The 22,709-nt window shown below is 46.1% G+C and overlaps 1 protein-coding gene across 2 annotated transcripts in view; it reads left to right on the forward strand.

The window, feature by feature from the left end:
- Positions 308 to 22,709, forward strand: part of LOC110394039 (vasoactive intestinal polypeptide receptor) — a 110,548-nt gene continuing 88,146 nt past the window's right edge. Inside the window, exon 1 of one of the 2 annotated variants that reach the window (XM_021387651.1) lies at positions 308 to 556. In XM_021387651.1, coding sequence (XP_021243326.1) covers positions 406 to 556 — 151 coding nt within the window. In that variant the 5' untranslated portion in view covers positions 308 to 405. The remainder of the gene's footprint in view (positions 557 to 22,709) is intronic. The other variant, XM_021387650.1, reaches the window with a different exon arrangement.

The following is a 22,709-nucleotide window of genomic DNA, read 5'->3' on the forward strand; positions in this document are numbered from 1 at the left end:
AGGGAGAAAAAACGGGGAAGGAGTGAAAAGTGGAAAACGGGGGAAAGGAATGGAATGTGGAAGAAAAGGAGAAGGAGGAAAACGAGGAAAAATGAAGAGAGGTGAAAGAAAGAATGTAAAAACTACATTTCCAGGGAGGAAAAGGAGTGTGTGTGTGTGTGGGGGGGGGGGGGGACAGGGAGAGGATGGGGAAAGGGGGAAAAAAAATAGAGAAAATAGATAAGGGGAGGAGGGGACCCCCCATCCCCCTCCCCGAGCAGCGCCGGCACCTGGGGCGGGAGGGAGGCGGAGCGGCCCCGCCCCGCGCAGGAGGCGGCCGGGGGCGGCGGAGCGGTGCGGTGCGGAGCGGAGCAGCGCGGAGCTGTTTCCGTCCGTCTCTCTGTCTCTCTTTCTCACGCTCCGTGGATGCGCGCAACGGGAGCGCACGTCCCCGGGCGCAGCGCAGCGCTGAAGCGCGGAGAGGAGCGCTCGGAGCTCGGCGGAGCGCGGTGTTCTCGGCATGCAGTCCGCGCGGCTGGGCGTCCTGCTGCCGCTGCTCGGCTGCCTCCTGTCCGCGGTGAGTGCAACCCACCGGTCCGGGGAGGTCGTGTGCGGGGCTGCGGAGGGTTCTGCCCCGCTCGGTGGGCGCTGGTTTTGCGGGAGGGGTTCGGCGGAGACGTTCTTGCCTCGGGCAAACTTTGGGCAACTTTGGAAGCGCGGTCGGCGAAAGGCAGGTGTGTCTTTGCTGGGGTTTCCCTTTCTCTGTATTAGTGGCAATCCTTTAGTTACTGTTATTTTTTTCTCCTTTTTTTTTTTTCTTCGTCTTTTTTTCCTCTCTCTGAGCTCTTCCACAGTGACAGTATCGCAGGAGCTCGAGGAATTCGCTTTGGGTTTTTAGTGCTTTCCCTCAGGCTCCCGCTGTTATTCAGCTTTGCCGTCTGCCGCTCCTGCTCGGGGGCACGATGGTTTCGTTCAGCTCTCCCTCAACGCTGGGAATAACGGGACGCGATGCCCCAGGGCGGGGGCTCCGGGACGGGACCATCCCCACCCGTGAGAAGTTCAGCAAAGTGCCGTTGTCCGGCGGTTCAACCTCATCGTTCTTCCCCTGATCCTTTGGGAGCAAAGGATGCGTTTTCTGCCCGCTCTGTCCCTTCTGCCTCTAATTTCCATGCTAGCCGGTCCCTGTCCGGAGGCAGCGCTGCTTCCTTCCCACCGCTGATGGTTGGTAGCACGCTGTAGGGTTAGCAAATAGGATTGTTTCTGCTGGTGCATGCAATAGCTAATTTTCTGTGCAAACAGGGCAGGCATGGGGCTGGGTACTGAGCGTTTTACTGAAGCTCTCGTTTCCTTGCAGTGTGCAATTCCTAGCTCGTTCCACTCTTTTTTTTTTTTTTTTTTTTTCTTTTTTTTTCATCCAGTTTGCTGCGTGGGGAGCTGGCTGTGCCTGAGTTTCCCTCCCGCATCCCGTAGGGTTGGGTGAAGTTGCCCATGGGAACTGGTTGCCCATCGGTGCAAGGTCACTGTATGATCGTAGAATGAATTGGGTTGCAAGGAGCCTTAAAGACTGTCCAGTTCCAACCACCTTGGCTCTGCTTGGCGGGTGACAACCCAAGCCCCATTGGGCAGAGCCAACCAGGCTGAGCTTGCGAGAGTGCGAAGTAACCCAGGTTTGGGACTGCAACATTTGTCTCCTTACTTCTCCCCTTGTCTCTTATGAAGGAATGACTTATTTCAATTTTTTTCTGCTGTCAGTGTGAGCCACCCAAGCAACTCCATCACCAAAGACTTACTTCGAGGAAGAACAGGCTGGGAAAATGAATTGATCTATATGTATATTTTAAAAAATGGCCAGGTAATCAGTTCCAGCAATCCTACAGGTTTTGCCATAGGGAGGATCATAGCCAGGGCTGGGGGGGTTAAGAGAGGAGCAGTGCCTCTCAGCTGCTGGAGCTGCTCCAGCCCTTGCTCCCACTGAAGCTCGTGGCAAAAAAAATCCCAGTTTGTTAAATGCTGTTGGCACACAGGGGTCCTCTGGGGTGGGATCCTACAGAGTTGGTCGCACAGCATGTTGGAGTTTGGCACGAGCTCATGTCACTTGGTCCTGTCGATGAGCGCACGCCCTGAAGCCCTGGGACGATGGCAACCTGCAGCATCTATGTGTTCCAAGGGTCAATCCTGGTCCCTTTTCAACCCCTTGTGGTATTTTCTTGTTCCATGCTTTATCTCGCTTCCTTGCCTTGGTTTAATGGAACCATCGGTCGCTTTGCTGTTCCTTTGTTGCATTGATGTTCCTGCACCTGGTTTGTGCCAGTGGGTTGGAGAGATTTACAATCTCCTTATCTCTGCTGATCGGCAAGGTGACTAATACCGAAGCGTCTCAATGCCAGAGCAAATCCCCGTTGTTTTTGTTTCTCTGTTTGAGCCCAGGAATCACTGCTCATTTTTAAAGCAAAAGATAAACTGTAGTGGTGACAACCTGGCTCTGGGTCCTGCGATTGCTCAGCAAAGGTTTTTCGCATAGTTTGTTGTGATAACTTTTATTGGTCTGTCACTGGAAAAAAACTTTGAACGAGAACAATCGGCTGATTGAGAAGTTCAGTGCTATAAAGCTGTTGTGGCCCCGTGGCTTCTAATTGCCCTCATAAAGTTTCACCTTGCCATCTCGTGGTCTACAGATGTGGAAAAAGGAACCTGGGTAAATCTTATTTGCTGTGGTTCATCGGGCCACGCTCAGCAGAGCTGCTTCCAGCGACGGTCAAGCTTAACACTGACCCAAAGTGCAAAGTTTGGGAGGGAGGATGTGCAATGCAGTGCAAATCCACAGCGATCCCTGTTGGGTTCTGCTGGGTTGATTTGCTATTTCAGGGCTGTGATTGAGTTAATTGCAGGGTGTGTGTCCAGTAAATGAGACGTGGTTAATTCGAGGTTGATCTGTGTGCCTTCAGAGCTCATGGAGTTGGCCAGACCTGTCCCATGGGTGTAATCTGCGCTTTTCTTCAGAGATTTGTTCTGCTTCTGCCATGGTGGAAAGGTGTAAACACACTCAGACCTGATCCATTGGTACCCTGAATGTGAGTGCTGGGGATGGATCATTCTAAAAGAAAAACAGTTGAATTTAGGCTCGTGGGACAGCCACTTTGGTCATAACTGCATCTCTTTCATCCAACCATGGACTGTGAATCTGAGAATTGAGATAAATGCATTTAAACCAAAATAATCCGTTTCATGTTTAAGCAAGGCCTTGTTACAAAACTGAAACCTGTTGCTGGGTTTGTGATTGATTAACATTTATCCATGTATAAATGCACGGCAGATTTTATTCATTCATTCATTATAAGGCCATCTAAGAACACCACTTACCCTTCAGTAACTCTAAAACTCTCATTGTCTCTATGTAACACTGAAAGAAGTTCTTAGAGCATATATTTTCAGCAGTGCATATTTCTGAGAGGCTCTCATTTCGGGCATAACAAGGGAAAAGAGCAAAATAGGCAAAATTATAGCTAGCATGTGGAATATTGAAGGCAGTTTCCTCCAATGTGTCAGCAGGGGGATTCACACCATAACCCTCATGCCTTCCCGAGCTGAGAGATCTGCAGGAAAACTCGGGAGAACCAGGCAGGATTGGGATCATGACGTGTCGTGAAAAGGGCCGAGTCCTCCTCGGGGTTTTTAAAGAGAAGGGATAGCTGCCAAATATTCAGCATCAGAAAGCAGATGGGACCATGGACAGGGAAAGCTAGGGCTTGTTAATTCGGGTATGGATGTATACGGTGCTTCCTTTTTCCCTTTTTACAGTGCTCTAAAAATAATCTGATTCAAACTCCTTTGCCGTTGTAGTATCAGCAGTGGTGTGACAGCCAGAGGGCTGCAATGAATACCAATGCCAAATGAGCTGTGCTCTGTCCCAGGTGAAGTCTGGCTGGTGCAGACTTGCGATGGGGCTGCTACTTTTTGTTCTTGTTCTCGTTGTTTCATAGCGGTGCAGCTTTGCTGAGTGCTGTCTGGCTCTGCTCACCCAAGCATGGAGGTCAGGGTCGTTGTTGGAAGCAAAGCCAGTTTTGCAGCTGGACAACTGATCTGGCTCTGCTCACCCAAGTATCCAGGCATGGAGGTTGAGGTCACTGTTGGATGCAAAGCCAGTTTTGCAGCTGGACAACTGAGACATGAGTTCAAGAAGTGTTTGGACACGGCTCTTAGAGGTAGGGTTTGGGCTTTAGGGGGTGTGGTATGGAGCAAGGTTGGACTCAGTGATTCTTGTAGGTCCCTTCCAACTTGGGATAGTCGATGGTTCTATGATTCTATGAGCACCTTATGGGACTGGTCATGAAGGCACTGACTGTGAGACTTAGAAAGGAGATGAGGATGAGAACTGGGAGGAAAAGAAAAAAAAAAGGATTATAAGCAGGCTGGGATGCCGAGCCAGGCAATGTTGCTCGGTGATGCAGCTGCCTGAAAGCCCTTTGGGTGCTCAGCCCGTGACTCAGCCGTGTCCTTGCTGTGTCTCTGTGTGTGGGCTGTACTGTACCTTGTCTCCTTAAGTGATAGTTTGTGCAGTTTTCAGGAGATTAAAAAAATAAATAAATAAATAGCATTTTCACTTTACTAGATGGTCTCTGCCAGAAGCAACTGGAAATACTGGGATCTCATGAAAACCAGTTGCCACATCCTATGGTGACTGAGTCTGTAGGACTGGGAAGTCACCAGTATTTGGACTACTTTGTAGGCACACGTTCTTGTTGGAGATGGAGAAGAGGGACAGGAGGAATATCTCCCTATTCAGCATCAGTTGGCCCATTGTCAGCCCCCCGTCTGGGGCTCTGGACAGTATATAGAACAAGGAGATCCAAGACAAAAAATGATTTTTTTTTTTTTTAATTAGATCTGAGTGCACTTGGTGGTTTGTCACATTGTGCTTGAGATCAGTGGCTCAGATTCAGGAGAGGAGTCTGTTGATCTGTGTGAAGAGAAAGTTGTTACTCAAGTTTTGATGAGGAGCAGGACTCAGCTTGGTTTTATGAACATGCTGGGTCACATCGTGCTCTCAGACCAAGCCACCACAGTGGCAGTGTAATTCTGGTGCTGGGAATGGGATCTCTGCAGCATTGTGTTGGCTTAAGGAAAAAGGGCTGTTCCAGTGCCTGGAAAAGGGTGTGTGGTTGTTACAGCCCTTTTCTCTGGTCTCATCAGCTTTATTCTGTATTAGAAAGACAAGAAAAGTCCTTCATAAGAACCAAAATCTAGGAAATGCAGCCAGGAAAAACCCCCATCTGTGGTCCAAATACATAGGCAACCTGAGGCAGAGATGCTGTGAGGCCTCAGGGCAAGAGAAGGGCCAGCAAGTGGGTTGGATGGACAGACAGATGGACAGAAGCTCCGGCTCTCTCTGTAAGACTCGCTGAGCCTGCCTGTGCCCCGGCACTGATTTCTCTTGAGTTTCCCTCTCTGAGTGCTGAGCGCTTGATGCTTCACTGCTCACAGATATTCTCCAGAAATCACGAGCTACGTTTGGGTGGGAACCAAGCCAACGCGGGGACGTCTGGAAATGAGATCCCAGAAAACCGCGGCGGAAGAAAGATCAAACCCTTCGTTTTTCCACTGTGAGAGAGGAAGGGAAGCGATGCCGGCTATCAGATTGGCCTCCATCCAGAGCTAACACAGCTAACGACGTGTCAGGGAGGTCCGGTCGGACACGAGCGGCCTTCTCACCGCGGCTCCCTTGTGGAGCAACCTGCGGCTGGCTTGGCCTCCTGCCTGCCCTCCTGGGATCTCTCTGGGATGATTCATCTCTTCAGGCACCAGCTTTACCTTTCACATTACAAGACCCGTAATGCAGGGAGAGCTCATTCATTTGCATTCAGAAAGCGCCCTGGGGAAGGGATGGGATGCAGATGGGCTCCCAGAAACCAGCTGGCTGCTCCTTAAATTCTTTTGCAGCCCTTTACTTGTTGGATGGGGCAACACCAGGCTTCTTTAGCACTGGGTTTTTAAAGTACCTGAAGGCTTCTGGAGGGGCAGGTGGAAATGCAAAGCTTCCTTCTGATAAGGATGGTGTTAGCAGCGCCGAGAGTTTCTGTCCTCAAACTTCAGCTTGACTGGCAGCATCTGCTGGTCATTAGATTTGCTACAAATCACTTTAAAACTGCTTATCCTCACTCACAAACCCTAATGAGGGAACAGATACAATAGCAAGAGCAATTATGTTTAATAATTGCCAATCTGCATGAGTAAAAATAACCCATGTGGGCACAGCCTGACCCAGCAGGTAGGGTTAAGAGGCGGAAGCAGGTGCAGCATTTCTTCAGTTCTGGTCCTTGCCTCCAGCATTCATCCCACACTCATTGGTTGGCCGTGCAGATGTGATGCCCTGGTACCAAGTTAGCGTCAATCAGCGATCAGCCCAGCACTTGGTAGATTAGTTTGTAAAGTGAGTTTAGGGACACGCTGTGCACCAGGGTGTGCATTGTGGATTGCTTATGGCTCACAAGCACGCATTAATGCTGCTTTGCTGGTGTTTCAGCGTGCCAGGTTTTATCTGCAGCCCTGATTTATATGTGTACATCGTACTGCCAGGACTTAAAGGCTTTAGCTTCTTTGGAGGTCTCTTTGGAGACCCTGGTGTACTTTGCATAAATGAAGTCCATTTTCCAGTCAACTGAAACAGCGGATGTTAACAGCCTTGAACCCCTCAGTGAGTCACATTAGGTAGGTTCCTTACCCCCAGAGCAGTCACTCACCATCCATTCAGTGTTTGAACTACTGGGAGATGGGGATTTGCGTTCTGGTTTTCTATTTAAATTCAGGTGCTTGAATTGCATTGAGATTATTTTCCAATTCAGATCTCAATCAGGATTCTTTTCAGATGCATTTCACCAGTGGGCAAGGCAACAGGCTCTGTGATGCTGCTTTGGTAATCTCTTTGGGACTTCAGAATTTGGGTTTGTTGATTTACACTGAAAGTCAAGAGAACTGAACACAAAGGCCCCAAATCTTTTTGGGGCCAAATGTGTTTGCTGAACTAATCCCCAAGGTGTCTGTTGAGCTGCAGTCCTCCTGATCCCCCTTGTGCTTTTACAGCAGGCTCAGGGATGCTCCTACTGAACTCGTGATGAGTTAGTTCCCTGTTGGTTTAGTTTAATCTCCATCCCTGTGAAATTGCACCTCATCAAGAGGGAAGGGGGGAAAAAAAAAATCTATTTAAATCCAATTCTTCTCCAGGAGGGAAAATAATCAATACCACGCGTCTCCGTTGTAAATCTCAAATCTATAGAGTGTCTTTTAAAAGGATGTTTATTTGTGGCCCCAACCTTGCTTTTGCGTTTGACAGATGTTTCAATTAATACCTGCTGAGCCGTAGCATCACAACACCTGAGCAGCCAGTGTCTCCAGGGCCCTTATAAATGTCACTGTCTTTTGCAGCTAATCAGCCCGTGAGCTCCGTGCAGGTGGCCTCGGGGTGGGAATCACCTTGCAGAACAGGACACCTGCGTTGTGGCATTGCTGCGCAGGTGTGACCCGGAGCAACGGAGATCCCACTGGGTCAGGTTCACTCTGGGTCAGCGGAGATGCGTAAAAATACCCTTTCCCAACAGCCAAACCCCCACGAATCCTGTGTTATCTGCCGGTCCCACGCGGGCACTGGGAGCACAGAAGATAAATTTATCCCTAGTGGCAGCACGTAGCTGCGCTGTGCACCTTTTCAGGCCTCATTGACTCCAGCAACCCCTGCAGCCTCCTCCATTTAGAGGTCTGAAGCCGCCAGCTGGATCCCTCCCCAGGTTGTCCACGTGTTGTATCCTCGCAGCCTTCTTTATTTGCCACTCCAAAGCAGCTTTTATCTCATTTTCCCTAAGTGGCCAGGCGGCTGCAGTTCAAACTTTAAGCAACATAGGCAAGGCGAAAAGGAAAAGAAATGGACTTAATAAAATCACTCTGTGCAGTTGCAGCAAAATGAGAAGCTGCTTCAAACCTGAGTCTGAGCATCCTTAAGCTTGGAAGCAGACAGAATCCAAACCTTGCTGGGGATTCTCATTCTTCCACTTCGATTTAGCTGCAGCCAAATTCAGCTCCTACTTTAAGTAAGTGCAGTGGTTGATTTATTTTTATGCAGCCTTTCCCGTTGCAGACCCCATGCTGTCTACCAGGGGAGGAGTTCATCCCGTTTGAGGCCATGTGGGATGTAAATCCTAGCTTTTTCTTTAAGTCACCTTTATCAGCCCTCAGTTTGTTTCCGTACAGAGGGAGGGAGTGAATGAAATCCTCCCTGGAAGCATTCAGCCCTGACTTGGGGGAGAAATGCTCATCCACAGAGCTGCAGCAGGGCAACCCAATGGCTGAAGCCACTTAGTCCTCACCATCAGCAGTGGGGCTCTATCCAGAGCTGTGCCTGGTGTTTCTTGTTTCCTGCAATGCCTGTGGTTCTCTCCTATTTACACCTTTGCTTTTAACCATAATCAGGCTTCTTCCCACCACCACTTTTTCTTTTTTTTTTTTTCATTGGGTAATAAGTTTTCTTTCTGCTCCACATACTCAAAGGAAGACAAATGGGCACTGAAACAAGGCCAACCAGTGTGCGAAGAATTCCCGACGTGCTCAAGTGTCAATGGCTTGTTGCTCGCATTTTTTGGGAGACTGACATTAAGCATGGCTGCAGAGCTGTGTGGGTCTCTGCAATGCCATGCACTTAGTTCCTATCCTGTAACAATTCCTTGCAGAGAAATCCCCCTCTTCTGTTTCTCTCTGCTTACCGGTGTTGCGCCGTTTCTTTCTTGCATATTTTCTCTCTTTGCTTTCTGCAGATCTGCAGTTGGGGCAGGAGCTGTGTTTTTGGGTGTGGGAATTCTTGCTCACTCGTCCCCTTCATTTGAAGCACTGTCTTCAGCAAAACTAATAATTGGAACCATAATTGCCCCATCCCTGGAGGAGCCTGAGGCCATGGATGGGGCCCTGGGCAACCTGAGCTGGTGGGGACAACCAGCCCATGGCAGGGGGCTGGAACTAGGTCATCTTTAAGGTCTCTTCCAATCTCAGCTATTCTGTGATTCTATGTTTGTCAGTGGGACAGCCTGGAAGAGAAACATGCTGCCTGGAGAGAGAGGCTTTTTGCAAAGGCACCGTTGCCATCCCTCTGTGTTACAGAGCTACGGATTATCTCCAAGAGCCAAGCCCATGCATTGCCATTCATGGTTCTGTTGGACCTTAAAAAACATGGGCTCCATGAAGATGTTGATTTTTATGAGGTTTTGCCATCTTCCTATCTCACAGCCTGCTGGTTTCTTGCTGTCATGGAGGGACAGGGCTGATGTTCCTACCAGCTCCTCCTTGTCTACGTGGTTCATGTGCTCTACAGGTGCCAATTACTCTTTTCTCTGTAATTAACTAACTTGACTAAACTCAGAGCAGTTATTTCAGGCCTACATACAGCATGAAATTTCCTGTGTTTCAGAATTTTATTTCTCTATCTTAGTATAGAATCATAGAATCACTGAGGTTCGAAAAGACATCCAAGATCATCCAGTCCAACTGTCCACCTATCACCAATATTTCCCCACTAAACCATGTCCCTCAGTATAGAATCAGAATCACCAAGGTTGGAAAATCTCTATTAGTCTAAGAAAAAATATGATGTTCCACTTACCTCCTGGCTATTGTAGTACTTAAAACTGTGGTGCAAGATGTTAATTTAGAGATCTATTCATCACTGTACCTAGTTTCTTGGAGGTAATGTCTATCAGCGGGTGAAGGTGTGCTGGAAGCGAGTGATCTACACTGTAATTAAATTGAGATCGTCTGAATAAGAGGCTCATAATGCTGGCGTATGTATTTGCACCTTCCACTTTATTCTTTGGATCTTACAAATTTGGGGACATAAAATAGGAAGAATTTTTTGTCACCTTGAGGTCTCTGCCAACAGAGGTCTCCTGTTGGATCCTTATGGTTATTTAACTTATTGAAGTTCCTTTGACTGGGAAGCTCTTCCCAGAGCCAGAGAGCACTGGTGGTTTAACTGCTTTGGCCAAGCCCTGATAGATCTGTAGAAGGAAAGGAAATGAAAAATCAGAGCTTGCTGCCTTGGGTCTACTTGACCTGAGCCTCAGAAATGTCTTAAGCATCTGGAAATATTTTTAAACCTAGCTATAAAGTTAAAGCTTTGGTTGTTCGTTCAACTATTTTACTCCTATGCTATTGTTACAGGCAGATAAAACAAAACCAGGGTTTATTGAAGGGGCACCTTCCAGAAACATTAAATTCATTTGTGGAAGAACAGCGAAACAAAGGGCTGATGGGCTGCAGAGTTTTGCTAGGGGAATGCCACCTCATGTGTGTGTCAGTACTGCATTTACTCTTTGGGAAAAGGGATGTGGAAGGGGAGGGATGCATCTCTTGTGCAGGTTGATCAGAAGATCTCTGATCCCACTTGGATCGGTGCCGTCTGGGACCATCCTGGAGCTGCAGCATTCCTTGGGACAGCCCATGCTGGCACCACGAAGCAGCTTGGATGCTGTTGTCTCTCTTGCACTGCCTTTTTCCATCCTCTTGGGTTGCTTTTTTTCCCTCTACGTATTGCTCTTATGTTTTTCTCCTGTTCCTCTCTCCTGGAGATCTGGCAGGATTTGTTATTCCACAACTGAAATCATCATCACAATAAAATGGCAACTGTGCCTTTGATTCGGACTTGCTTTCTTCCCCACTATGTAACTGCTGAAAACTCATGTGTCTTATCCAGGAGGGGTGTTGAAATGCTTGGCAGGTTGGTGCCTCTCTACGTTGTAATTATTTCTTCTATGCCAGTTCACCACTCAAGTTTCCCGGGCTGTCAGCTCTGGGAACAAATATTAATTCTATATTGCAGCCCTGGGAAGAGAGCCTAACTGGTCAGAGTACAACGCACCTAAAAATAAATGCTTGCTCCCCTTGTAGAGTAGCCTGGGGAGAAGAGCAGCAACATCCATTGGGGTGACTCTGAGCAGAAAGAGATGAGCTGATAAACAGGGCTGCTGCTGGTGATGAGCAATGATTCAGGCTCAGGGTGAGGTTGAAAATTCCTTAGTTCTGCTCCAGGCTCAGTCGATGGACTTTCTGCTAAGGGTGTGCCTGAAACCCAACCTGCAAATAAGAAAAATATACTTTCTTTACATAGTATTTGCTTATTACTTTACACTTTTGCCTGCCTAGATCATAAAGGCAAAGCACTTTGTATTTGGTTAGATTAGCTTATCAAATCATATTGATCATGGGGATGATGCTATTACCCCCTACATGTGCACTCGTGATAATGTCAGGGAATGAAAGCATCTACTGAAGTCTAAGGCTAATGCTGGCATGGTAGTGTCTGTCCACTTGGTTTTCAGGTTTGAATTGGGATCGAATTTGGCAGGGTACAGGAAATTTTCTAGCCATGAGAGGAGCGTGATGTGAGAGCAGCCTGCCAAGTGCAGCGCTGAAAGCCAGGCAGCCAGCTTCTTGTGCAGGAGGTGGGTCTGTTTCTGGAAAGGATGTGGGATCTATCCCAGGGGTCTGCCTTGCAGCATTCCTGTATGAGGTGTATGTTATTCAGCTGCTGCACGGGGAAAGTAATCAGCATGATACTGTTCATGATGCAGGACCAGCCATCCTGCTCAAGCAAAAGCTCTGCAAAACAAAGCCAGGAGCTAGTCGTGGCTGCAGTAGGGACCTACTGCTGAGGAGCCTGTCAGTGAGGGGATGGGAGGATGGCTGGGCTTGGAGGTGCATCTGTATTTGGATTTTATGTTGCTGAGAGTTGGAGATACAGATGCAGTCTTGGAAAGCTACTAGTTTGTTGAGAGATGTGCAGGATCTTTCTAGGGTTTCATGTAGTCCCTCCCAGTGTTGCAACTTTGCCATTTCTCCAGTGGGAAGCTCCCACTTGTGAGGCATCTCTCATTGGTCTCTGCTGCAGGACACGTCCCTCTTGCAAGAAACTCCAACTGGAAGGCTTTGCTGTGCATGTGACTGGGGTCGTTGCTCTCTGCCCCTGTTCCCATTTGTTTGGAGGAATCCATCCGCTATTGACCCAGGCCTTCCTGTGCCAGCCAACAGTGTCATCATTCGGGCTGTCATGGGAGTCATTGCCATGAAGGGAGAAGTGTTTTGATAGGGAACAGAGGCAGGGAAGAGTTATTTCATCAGAATAACGACCCTGGCCACGTGCTTAGCGTTCAGCCAGGAGGTGACAGTCCCAGCACTGTCTCACAGAGCAGATGAGGTCTGTTTCTCATAAATCTTCCGTTTCATGGCAGCAGCAGAGGGGAATTAGTATTTTTGATTGCTCTTATATGAGCCATAGGAATTCTCTCCCATTTCCTTCACACTGTACTAAAATAGCAAGTTTAGAAATGGTCCTTTTCTCCAGAAATGATACGATCTGCCATTTCCATCTGTGCATACAGAGGGATGTGAGCTGCTCCTGAGGGTTGGGCAGTTCGGTGAGAGGGAGAGAAGCTTAAAATTCATATTGTACACAGACACTGAAGTCTGCCGGTGGGGAAATCATAGTATTTCTGCACAGCTCACCCAATGAGTGACTGCAGCAGACTTGTGAGCGTGGGGCGTGAGATTGTGGGATGAGATTTAATGAATCTTAAGGCCAAGATCTAAAAAGACATGACTTATTGCTTCACATTAGACCTTGCTGGGCATTTATCTTCCAAATGTGTTTCTCTTAAAACAAACAAAAAAACCCACAAATTCAAAAAACTTTTGCTTAAGGCATGTGTTCAGAAATACGTATCTTTTGCTGGTAAAGTTTTTGGGGTGAGGGGGATGTTTAACATTGGGCATTTCAATTTTTGGTTTGTTGAGGAGAAAGAAATGGAGTTCTTTTAACCGTTTTTCTTCTTGTCACAGAACTGCATAACTTCATGATTTCTGAGGCATTTTTCTTGACAGAAGAGCAAACAAAACTTGCTTTTTATAGATTGTTTTTTCAGCCTCCCTTTTTCAGGCCAGAAAAGTGACCAGCATGTGCTAAATCCAGTCACACTTCTACGGATTGCACAGCAATGGGAAGGAGAGAAATGTCACTACTAATTTGCAGGCTGGAGGGCTGACACATGCAGAGAAGGGATAACGACCTGTGTTTTAGATCACAGACCAGATGCTGTTAGTGGAAGAGTTTCAGTCTTGGAAGTCATTCAGTCCCAACTCTTAGTTGGAAGCGTATTCAGTGTTAATCTGAGCATTTCTACCTCACTTCAACAGAAGTAGATTTTACTGGGTAAAAAAAAATATTCAAGCTTCAAAATATTGGGCTAAGTCTTGGTTCTGAAGGTGTTCAAGAATGTAACAGAGTCCTGACCCTCGAGAACAGGCTTTTGGTGTCTCCTGTGGAGTATATTAGTGGTACCCACCCATACGTTATGTTTTCCATGCATAAATATAGCATTTACGTGGTGTGACTGGAAGTGGCATATCTGAGGGCCAAGAGCAGGAGGAGTTACAGGAGCCAAGCTGTGTTTTCTGCATTATATATACGGGAGATATTTGGAGATCAACGTGTCTGTTGTCAGGTTTGTCGGGGAGAGGGTTATTTCAAGCCCTGGTGGCTGCCGTGGTCTGACTGGAACAAAAAAATGAAAGAATTTCCCCAAATGGAGTAGCACGCAACCTTCTGTCCATCAGGAAAATGCTGCTGAGTTCCTCTGACGGTGCTTCGCTGATGCAAAGTCCCATCAATCAATGTAAACAGAATGGGTTCAAGACCTTAGTTTTAACATCCTGCCTCCACATCCCTTTTCCTGGCAGGAGCTTGCACTGAGAACAGAAAGGTAGCAGCATGTGGGCACTCCGTCATTTATTCGGTCAGCCCTAGGAATTTAACTAATGGTTGTGCTTGGGAAAATCCTGCCCTGCAGTTACCATCCTCAGCCAGAACAAATCAGCTTAGCTTTGCTGACGTTAACGTGACTGTGCCACGCCATCTGAGCACCTGACCAGAAGTTTAATGCCTGTGAAAATTGTTATGGGGGTCTGAAATGTGAACGTCAAGGTGTAACAAAGGCAACAGCAGTGCTCTGTTTTCCTCAGAGGCTGTGCTACCTGAGATATTCCTCAGGGAACGCCTCAGGGTGGGTGGATGGCATAGCTTGTGTGACACTTCCATGGTCGTATGGTAACTCGTGAATTTTGTTCTCACCACATGGAGAGGCCTCTGGAAAAACAGCCTGACTCTGGCAGTGAGCCTGGCTGATAGCCCTTGAGGGGGGGAAAAAAGGGTCTTCAACCAATGGAGTGGGATGCTGTGGCTTATCTACTAGGAGTGGGTCAGATGTATTGCTTCATACATTGGCCTGAAGGTGCTTTGGAGTGGGAAACCTTTCTGTTGCCTGCAAAGTTGAATAACAGTGCAGCCAAGGAGTTGGAATTAAATCTTTAGAGATTCCATGCTTCCACAGAGCGTGCCCAGGACTCAGCAAATCAAAACAAGTATGAACCCTGCTAGGTTCGGACAGAGACAGGGAGCTTTTCTGTATGTAACTTCTTGTATAGACTCTATGTCCCATATGACTTTTTCTGATCCCTAAATAGGGCGAGAAGAGCTCATGTGGTACGTATGGTTTAGCAGAGTGAGCTGGCTGCACAACCTGGCTGGAGCTGGGGAACGGGACGGCAGCGGTTCATATGTTTCCTTTGTCATGTTCAGTGTTCTCGCTCCAATAAGCAAAGTGTGATTTTAATTAAAAAGCCATTCCAGTTGGATTTAATTCGTATGCCACTGAAGAGGCAAATTACTGTGGATATAAAGAGGAAAAAAAAAAAGATTGTCTTCTCATTGCAAAGACTTCTAATCCACAGTGGCTTCAGAGTAGAGAGGGAGAATCACTTCCCTCACCCTGCTGGCCACGCTTCCTTCCATGTGGCCCAGGATACAGTTGGCATTCTGGGCTGTAAGCATACACAGCTGTCTCATAAGCATATTATCAAGCAACAATTCCAAGTCCTTCTCCTCTGGGCTGCTCTCAATCCATTCATCACCCAGCCTGTACTTGTGCTTAGAGTTGCCTTGACCCAAGTGCAGCACCTTGTTCTTGGCCTTGTTGAACTTCATGAGGTTCACATGGGCTCACCTTTCAGACAGGTGCATCTGGATGGCATCGCTTCCCTCCAGCATGGTGACCACACCACTCAGCTTGGTGCCACTCACAAACCTACTGAGCACTCAATGTCCATGTCACAACAAAGATGTTAAATAGTGCTGTTCCCAATACTGACCCCCGAGGAACACCACTCTTCACTGGTATCCACTTGGACATCGAGTTGTTCACCACAACTCTAGATAGGGGTTGGCCTCTTCTCCCGCTTAACTGGTGATAGGACTAGAGGGAACAGCCTCAGGCTGTGCCAGGGGAGATTCAGGTTGGATGTTAGGAAAAATTTCTTCTTCAAAAGAGTTGTTAGGTGCTGAAATGGGCTGCCCAGGGAGGTGGTTGAGTCACTGTCCCTGGAGGTGTTCAAGAAACGTTCAGATGTTGTACCTAAGAGACATGGTTTAGTGGGGAAATACTGGTGATAGATGGAGGGTTGGACTGGATGATCTTGGAGATCTTTTCCAACGTTGGTGATTCTGTGATTTTATGAAATGTGGCCATCCACCCAATTCCTTACTCAACAAAAGGCCCATCCATCAGATTCACTTCTCTCTAATTTTGAGACAGGGATGTCATGCAGGACAGGTTCTTTAGATGGTCTCAAACGTGATCTTCTACAGAAGACAGTTCTTCATGTTCCTAGTCCCTCCCTTTGATTTCTGTGACTTGGGTGGTGTGGCTAGAGCACTTGTTAGTGAAGTCTAAGGCAAAAAAAAGTCATTGAGACCTCAGCCTTCTCCATATCCTGGGTAACCAGCTCTCCCATTTCCTTCTGGAGAGGGCCCACATTTTCCCTTGCCTTTGTTTCATTGCTGTTGTACCTATAGAAGCTTTTCTTGTTGCCCTTTAACCGTGTTTTGTAGAAAATGACTGTACATTTATGAGAGAACAAAGATGTTATTCCGTTGCACTGTTCAGTCTCACTTGGTTATGCTATTAAGCTGCTGCATGAGATGCTGCTGTCAAATAACTCTAATAATCAGTTGTCTGATAGCAAATTGTATTATTGAGGATATGAATGACTTTATCGAAAACTAATGTACCTTTGTATCTACCAGGGGGAAAAAGAGAGGCTGAACCAGAAATGCAGCAAAATATTAGCTAGAAGCACAATCCAGTAACTCCCCCCGGGAGTCTCTCTGATTTTTGTTTTTGAAGGTTTCTTATTTCACTTATTCATCTATGACAACAATATTTCCAGTTCATATAATCACAGTTATAGTCTGGAGTGTCGCTGTAAATAAATGGGGCAGGATTGCTTAGTTTCATTTTCCTAAACTCTTTGCAAGCTTCAGTTTTGGATGTTCAGCTGGCTGGGTCTGCTGGGAGCATGCAGCAATGGATGGCTCCTTGCCCGGGTTGGGAATCTGTGGAAGAAGAGAGCTCCCTCTTCATGTGCAGTCTTAATGAGTCTCTAAAGCACATTAGTTACAAGTGACAGAAAATGTGGCTTTGATACTGGAGTAAAAGACTTTATGTTAAAATACATGCCTGGCAATGAGGTACAAATGCCTGGCAATAAGGTACTAACAGTTGATTTTAGGTTTTGTTGTATTTTCTCATCTTTTGTCACCCCATCCCTCTGCCGTGCCTTCAGTGTGAATCCCTTGATTCTCAGCCTGGCAATGTAGGAATCAAATGAAGACATAGGGCTGCATTTCCACACTTGAAGAAGCCAATTCTTCTTAGAAATGCTCATAGTTTGGTAAACCTGTGTAGGGTGTACGAGGCACAGCCTTGTCACGGTGCCAGTTTTGGTGTGATTTAAAAGCACTCTAGCTTTGTGCTATGTCAAAATGCCATAAATTCTCTTCTATAAAGAGCACTCCTTGGTAATGTCTGCAGGGCTGAGGTGTTCTGGGCAGGAAGCAATCCTCTCGGGCAGGAAACCCAGTTAAGAGAAGTTAATGGTGAGAATCAGGTGATGGTTAATACAATTTCTCATTGTAGTATGCAGGCAGGGCTGCTGAGCAGAATATCCTTCTGTTTTAAATAGCTGGTAAGTGGGTTGGCTGGGAAGGGTTTCTAAAGGTCTTCTGTCCTTCTCAGGCGTGGCACCTGCTGACAGCAACCTTTGCTAGGTTGTCTAGAAGTGCTCCCTAGCCTCAGTGCTTCCCTAGCCAAGCCTTGGTGAAAAGGTTACATTCTTCACAGGAAGCAAAAAGCAATTGAGTTGTGAAATCTCAGCACTGCCGTTGTGTTCTGGGTCTGTGTTCTCAGATTAGCAGCCAGCTGAGTCTGATAAGCAATGCACAGTGCAGCCCTCCGCTACATGGAATGGGAATCTAAGATAGCAAGTGGGTTGAAACACTGCCCCACAGCATATCTGCAGTCCCAGTAATTGCACAATCAGTTTGTTTTTATTAGGTGAAGTACATCCAAGTACTTTGTTATTGGCAGACACAACCAGAGTTCATTGTGTCCTCAGCCAGCTACTCCAGGCCTGGGCTGCAGGGTTCGGCAAACCCAGAACTGGTGACATGGATGTCACTGTTTGGAAGACAAACAGATAGCAAAGAAAAGTGAAGAACACCATCTCTTCTTTCCTTTTGGGATGGGTTTATTTCTTCTATAAGAAGGAACAGAGGAAAAAGCTGTTTGAGAAGCAAAGGACAGCTAGACACCCAGCATCCTTCATCCTTTAATAAGACCTGCATGCACACCTTTAAAAATCTCCTTAAGATGGGATTGATTCGCAGGTTAAGATGTCCAGTTATTTTATTATAGTCACTGGAGCTTTGGGTCTTGATATAACTGCTCCAGATAGGGTCTTTAGCCAGTTGAGGTAGCCTAGGACTCCCAGGTGCCCATGTAGAGGGCATAGGTTTCTTTCCTATGCCCTTCTTCTTATTGGCTAGCCCAGCCCACCATGCCTTTTGAGGTGTACTGCACTGGGCATCTAACTTCAGGCAGGTGAATTCTGTCTTGGGCCGCTGGATATCTCTGTGTACAGAGACCAGCTCAGCAGCACCAGTCTGCACTGTGAAATACCAATAGCTGTTGGTCACTTTCGGCAGATACAAGAAATAAAAATGCAGAAACAGCAATAAAAATCATGAAACGATTCTGATAAATCAACGAGAGCTGAATTTCTCATTGAGTTGTTTCCTGGATTGTAAACTGTCAATATCTTTCCTTCAGATGTTGTACTAAGGGGCATGGTTTAGTGGGGAAATATTGGTGGTAGGTGGATGGTTGGGACTGAATGATCTTGGAGGTCTTTTCCAGCCTTGGTGATTCCATGATTCTATGATTTTCTGTGCTCTCAGGATGATGAGAAAGCTGTTACTGCTGCTTATGAGTAGCCTGGGATGCACTGTAGGATGAAGGACAAATATTGCAAGACTCCGATCGAAACACTGGGGCTTGGCAGCACCCTGTGGTTTGGGATGAATATGAGGCAAGATTACTTCTCAGAGTGGTTGGGCACTGGCACAGGCTGCCCAGGGAGATGGTGGAGTCACCAGTTCCTGGAGGTGTTCAAGAACTGTGGAGATGTGGCACTGAGGGACATGGTTGAGTGGGCCTGATAGGAACGAGTTGGGGTTGGACTATGTGATCTTAGAGGTATTTCCAGTGATAATGATCCTATGACTAAAGCAGCATCAGCGTGGCTTTGCTTTGTCTCTTCTTGTTTCATTTTCTGCATATTTAAACCTCAGTCTTTTTTTTCTTAACAATTATTCAAAACAGAGTGTCTGTAAAGTTGAGGATTTCAGTGCAGTGTTTCCTCTTCTTGAAGTTCAGAACTTCCTTGAGACAGAAGCTGCATTATTGGAATGTGTTTGTTCCCAACCATCCAGCAGCAAGAGGACTCCCATGATTAGAGGCCAGCAGCTATTTGGGGAAATCCAAGTGGAATATGATGCCTCAGTGCACGGGCCAGGATCAGACATCAGACGTCCAGGAAGTCTGTGTAATTGCAACTGTATTAAGATTAGAGTAATTCTCGATGGAGAGGGTAGATTATTTAATTTGGCTAATTATTAAAAGCAGCCAGTTTTCATAATTTACCTTCAGTAAATTGAGTCTGATAACCTGTTTCTGGTAAAAGCATAACTCGCACTTTGTGCTCAGGAGCTGAGATGGACAAATCAGCACATCCATTGTCCCTTGCCCTCGCTATTAATCTAGACACCCTGGAGAGAGTTCTCAATTTGCATAAGTTTCCACTTTGCATTTCATTGTGCCTTTCTCTGCTAGATTGAATTCCTTCATGGCAAAGTGCACGTCTGAAGGTACCCAGTTCCATTAATATAGATGCCCAGAGTCCCTGAGATAACCTTATAGTGAGGGCATGCAGGTGTTGCTCCAGAAGGGATTAAAGCTCCTGTAATTGCTTTGATGGCCCCTTTCGACAGCTTTTCCTCGGTCTTCATTTCTCTTTCCCTACTGTTGACACCGCAGTACAGATCTTCCCAATGCTGTGTATAAAAGGAGTATTATCTTCCAATTCTTCCTTGCTCTTCAGTTTATACAGTGAGCAGTTGTTAGCCTCTTCCAGGCTGCACATATCGTGAGATCACACTGAATTATTTATGCTTTCTAATTCCCAAATCCTCTGCCACATTACTACTTCTTTAGAATTCAGGCTGCCATACAAGATGTCTGTGCTGAATTTGCTTTTTCTTGGGCTCGGCTCTAGTATTTGGCTGTGTTCAAATAGACCTTTGGCTGTATTCAAGAGTCCAAAGTGCTCTTACATGCAAGTTATCCAGGCCCGCTGATCTAAAATGTTTATGCCGCGTAGATGTTGTTTAATATCCACCTTTGTTACTAATGGACTGGAAAAAGCTTCTTCATCATAATCAGATACATGCACGTTGCCCTGCTGCTTTCCAAATACAGATCAAAATCACGCACTGAACTTTCCTCTGCTGTACTGTGCCATCTGTAAGATTTTGTTTGTTGGAATGCATTTAGCAGAAGGGGGAAACCTGGAAATTATAACTTCTCGTTACATTCTTATTGCTGTAGCAATAGCTTACTGCTACCAGCAGTAGATTTCTCCTGACGTCTCAAAGTCCTTCGAAGCTTCATGACACATCATTTATATTTATTCTTCTTTATTTTCCTTCCGTTTAGTAAATGTCGGTGGATTTGAGCTGCTTAATTATTATTATTATTTTTTTGCTTCTGATTGCCCTTTTAATCTCAGTTCAACTAGGAGAAAAGTTTTACTCAAAGTTAGTAATTTGGACTGGGAAATTACGCTTGGCTCGGCTCCTTACCTGCTGGCCATCTGGTCCATCTCTCCAGAAGAACTGTGACCTGCCTTGCAGCACAGTGTGCCAATGGGGCAGGCAGCGGGCATGTGGTGAAGGAGATCCCCCACGATGAGGCCTGGCCATCAGGAGGAGAAGTCTATGTGGCAGTTAAGGGACACAGGTCACAACAGGAGTGATGGCAGTGATTACAGATGCATAATCTAGGAGAGGATGAGGATGTTTTAATGGGATACCACAACATGCTCGAGTTGCTTTCTGGTAAAAAACAGATCTGCAGTTGCAGGTGGGAAAAAGATAACAGCATCTTAATGAGATCCTTCTGAAAGCGTGGCACAGATCCCCAGAGAATGTCCAAAGAACTGTCAGGGAAGAGTTTATAAATGCAGTGACCCGTTTGCCACAACAGTTGTTCACTCAGAGCTCCGCTTTTGATTAACACTGTTGCGGATCTGCTAAATGTTTATAAATATCTAAAGGGAGGAGGGAAGCAAATGGGTGAGGCCAGGTTCTTCTTGGTGGTTTGTAGCAGCAGGACAAGAAGTAATGGCCTAGAACTTGAACATAGGAAGTTCTGTACAAATATGTGGAAGAACTTCTTTATGGTAAGGGTGACAGAGCACTGGAACAGGTTGCCCAGAGAGGTGGTGGAGTCTCCTTCTATGGAAATATTCAAGACTTATCCGGACACTGACCTGTGTGACCTATTGTAGGGAACCTGCTTTAGCAGGGAGTTGGACTCGATCTCTTGAGGTTCCTTCCAACCCCTGCGATTCTGTGATTGTAATCTGTGCAGTGAAACTTCCCAGAATTCATAGAGAGGATCTGAGAGAGGGGAACTTTATTCATTCCACAAGGAGATAGTTTTGACATTAAGTGCTGCTTCATTAACAATTTTATGGCTAGTGCAATTAATACTAGAGAAGAAAAAGAAGCACACTGTATTTTAAAATCAGCTTTCAGTAGGTTAAGAAAAAAAAAAACACATACAAACAGGGATCTCCTGTTATGTGTCATTGTTTCTAGAGATACATCTGTGTTTATAGAGCATATTCCTGTTCATATGACTTGGACGGCAAGCTCAAAAACTTGGCTGGGTTTTGTGAGTTAATGTTTTCAGAGAATTCTTGGAATACATTTGTTGTGTGTCCATGCTTGAATTGTTACTGTGGTGAATGCCTTCTGTGGGAAGCCTGTGACTTCCAGGAGTTTATATTGCGGCCAGGACTGGACTAGATTTGTTTTCATTTTTATTTTTTACTGCTATGCCTTAATTGTTTTAAGATGGCTTGGCTTTTGTATTTTATTTCCCATAAGGTATTTTGTATTTAGAAATGTTGATGGCAGCTCGAGCTATTGCAGAGGGATTTTTTAACGGAGCTCTTTTAAACCTGCTTATACAATTTAATCTTTGCCTATATCCAGAGCTTCTTGAAGCCCTAAGATTTATGGATACACTTGGCTGGACTTGTTAGAGAAACAGAAAGTGGATGGGGATGGCTTAGCAGATGACATCTTTAAAGCAGCATCTTGAATTAATACCCTAACAAGATATTGGTGTTGGCTGGAGATTGCAAGCGTAGGTCTTTCCTTGATTGCTGTGAAGTTACTCAACAAGACATTGCTAACGTGAAGTTGTCATGGGCAAAAAGGTGAGGGAATATCATGGGTCACAAATGATCTAAGAGGGCCTCAGCAAAACGTTGTGTTTTGTCAGGGATGCTGAGCTCAGGTGGGGTCTCAGGTGTCTCAGGTGGGTTCAGATACACAGAGGAGCTGTCAACAGTCTGGGTAGAGGACAAAGTGTTGCATCTCCATGAGTGTCAGCAGGAGCTACCACCAACCCCATGAGCACTTTGGTAAGGGATCTGAAGGAGCTGCATTTGGTTCCTGCTCCTAATGAAGCATCTTGTCTTCCTCAGCTTTGTGAGGCTCCCGTATACACCTGCAAAATCCGAATTTCTCCATCTTTGTAGCATGTGTTCCTCTATATTTAACAGGCAACATTCGGAGCGGGCACTGGACATGTAGGTAGCCCCTCTTTTGTTTAGCTCCTGATTGTATCAGGCTGTAAGTAACATAAATAACAACAAGCTGGAAACAAACTTTTGTTATGGTTAAAAGAAGAGGCAAGTCATCCCTCGTAGTCTTTTAACTGAAACAGATGCATCCATTTTTGGGTAAAAGCCCAGGACCAAGCTGGAGGGAATCCAAACAGGGCTAGAAAAATGATACAAGGTCAAAAAAAAAAAAAACCACTTTGGGGGGGAAAAAAGAGAAAGAACGAGGGGTGTTTGTTCTACAAAACAAAACAAAAAAAAAAGAGGGGAAAAGTCACAACTTATCTTTATGCATAAGTTTACAAGAGGAAAGTCCTGTTTAATAACTTCCATTTATG

Source organism: Numida meleagris, chromosome 2 (assembly GCF_002078875.1).
Source record: "Numida meleagris isolate 19003 breed g44 Domestic line chromosome 2, NumMel1.0, whole genome shotgun sequence".
NCBI lineage: Eukaryota > Metazoa > Chordata > Aves > Galliformes > Numididae > Numida > Numida meleagris.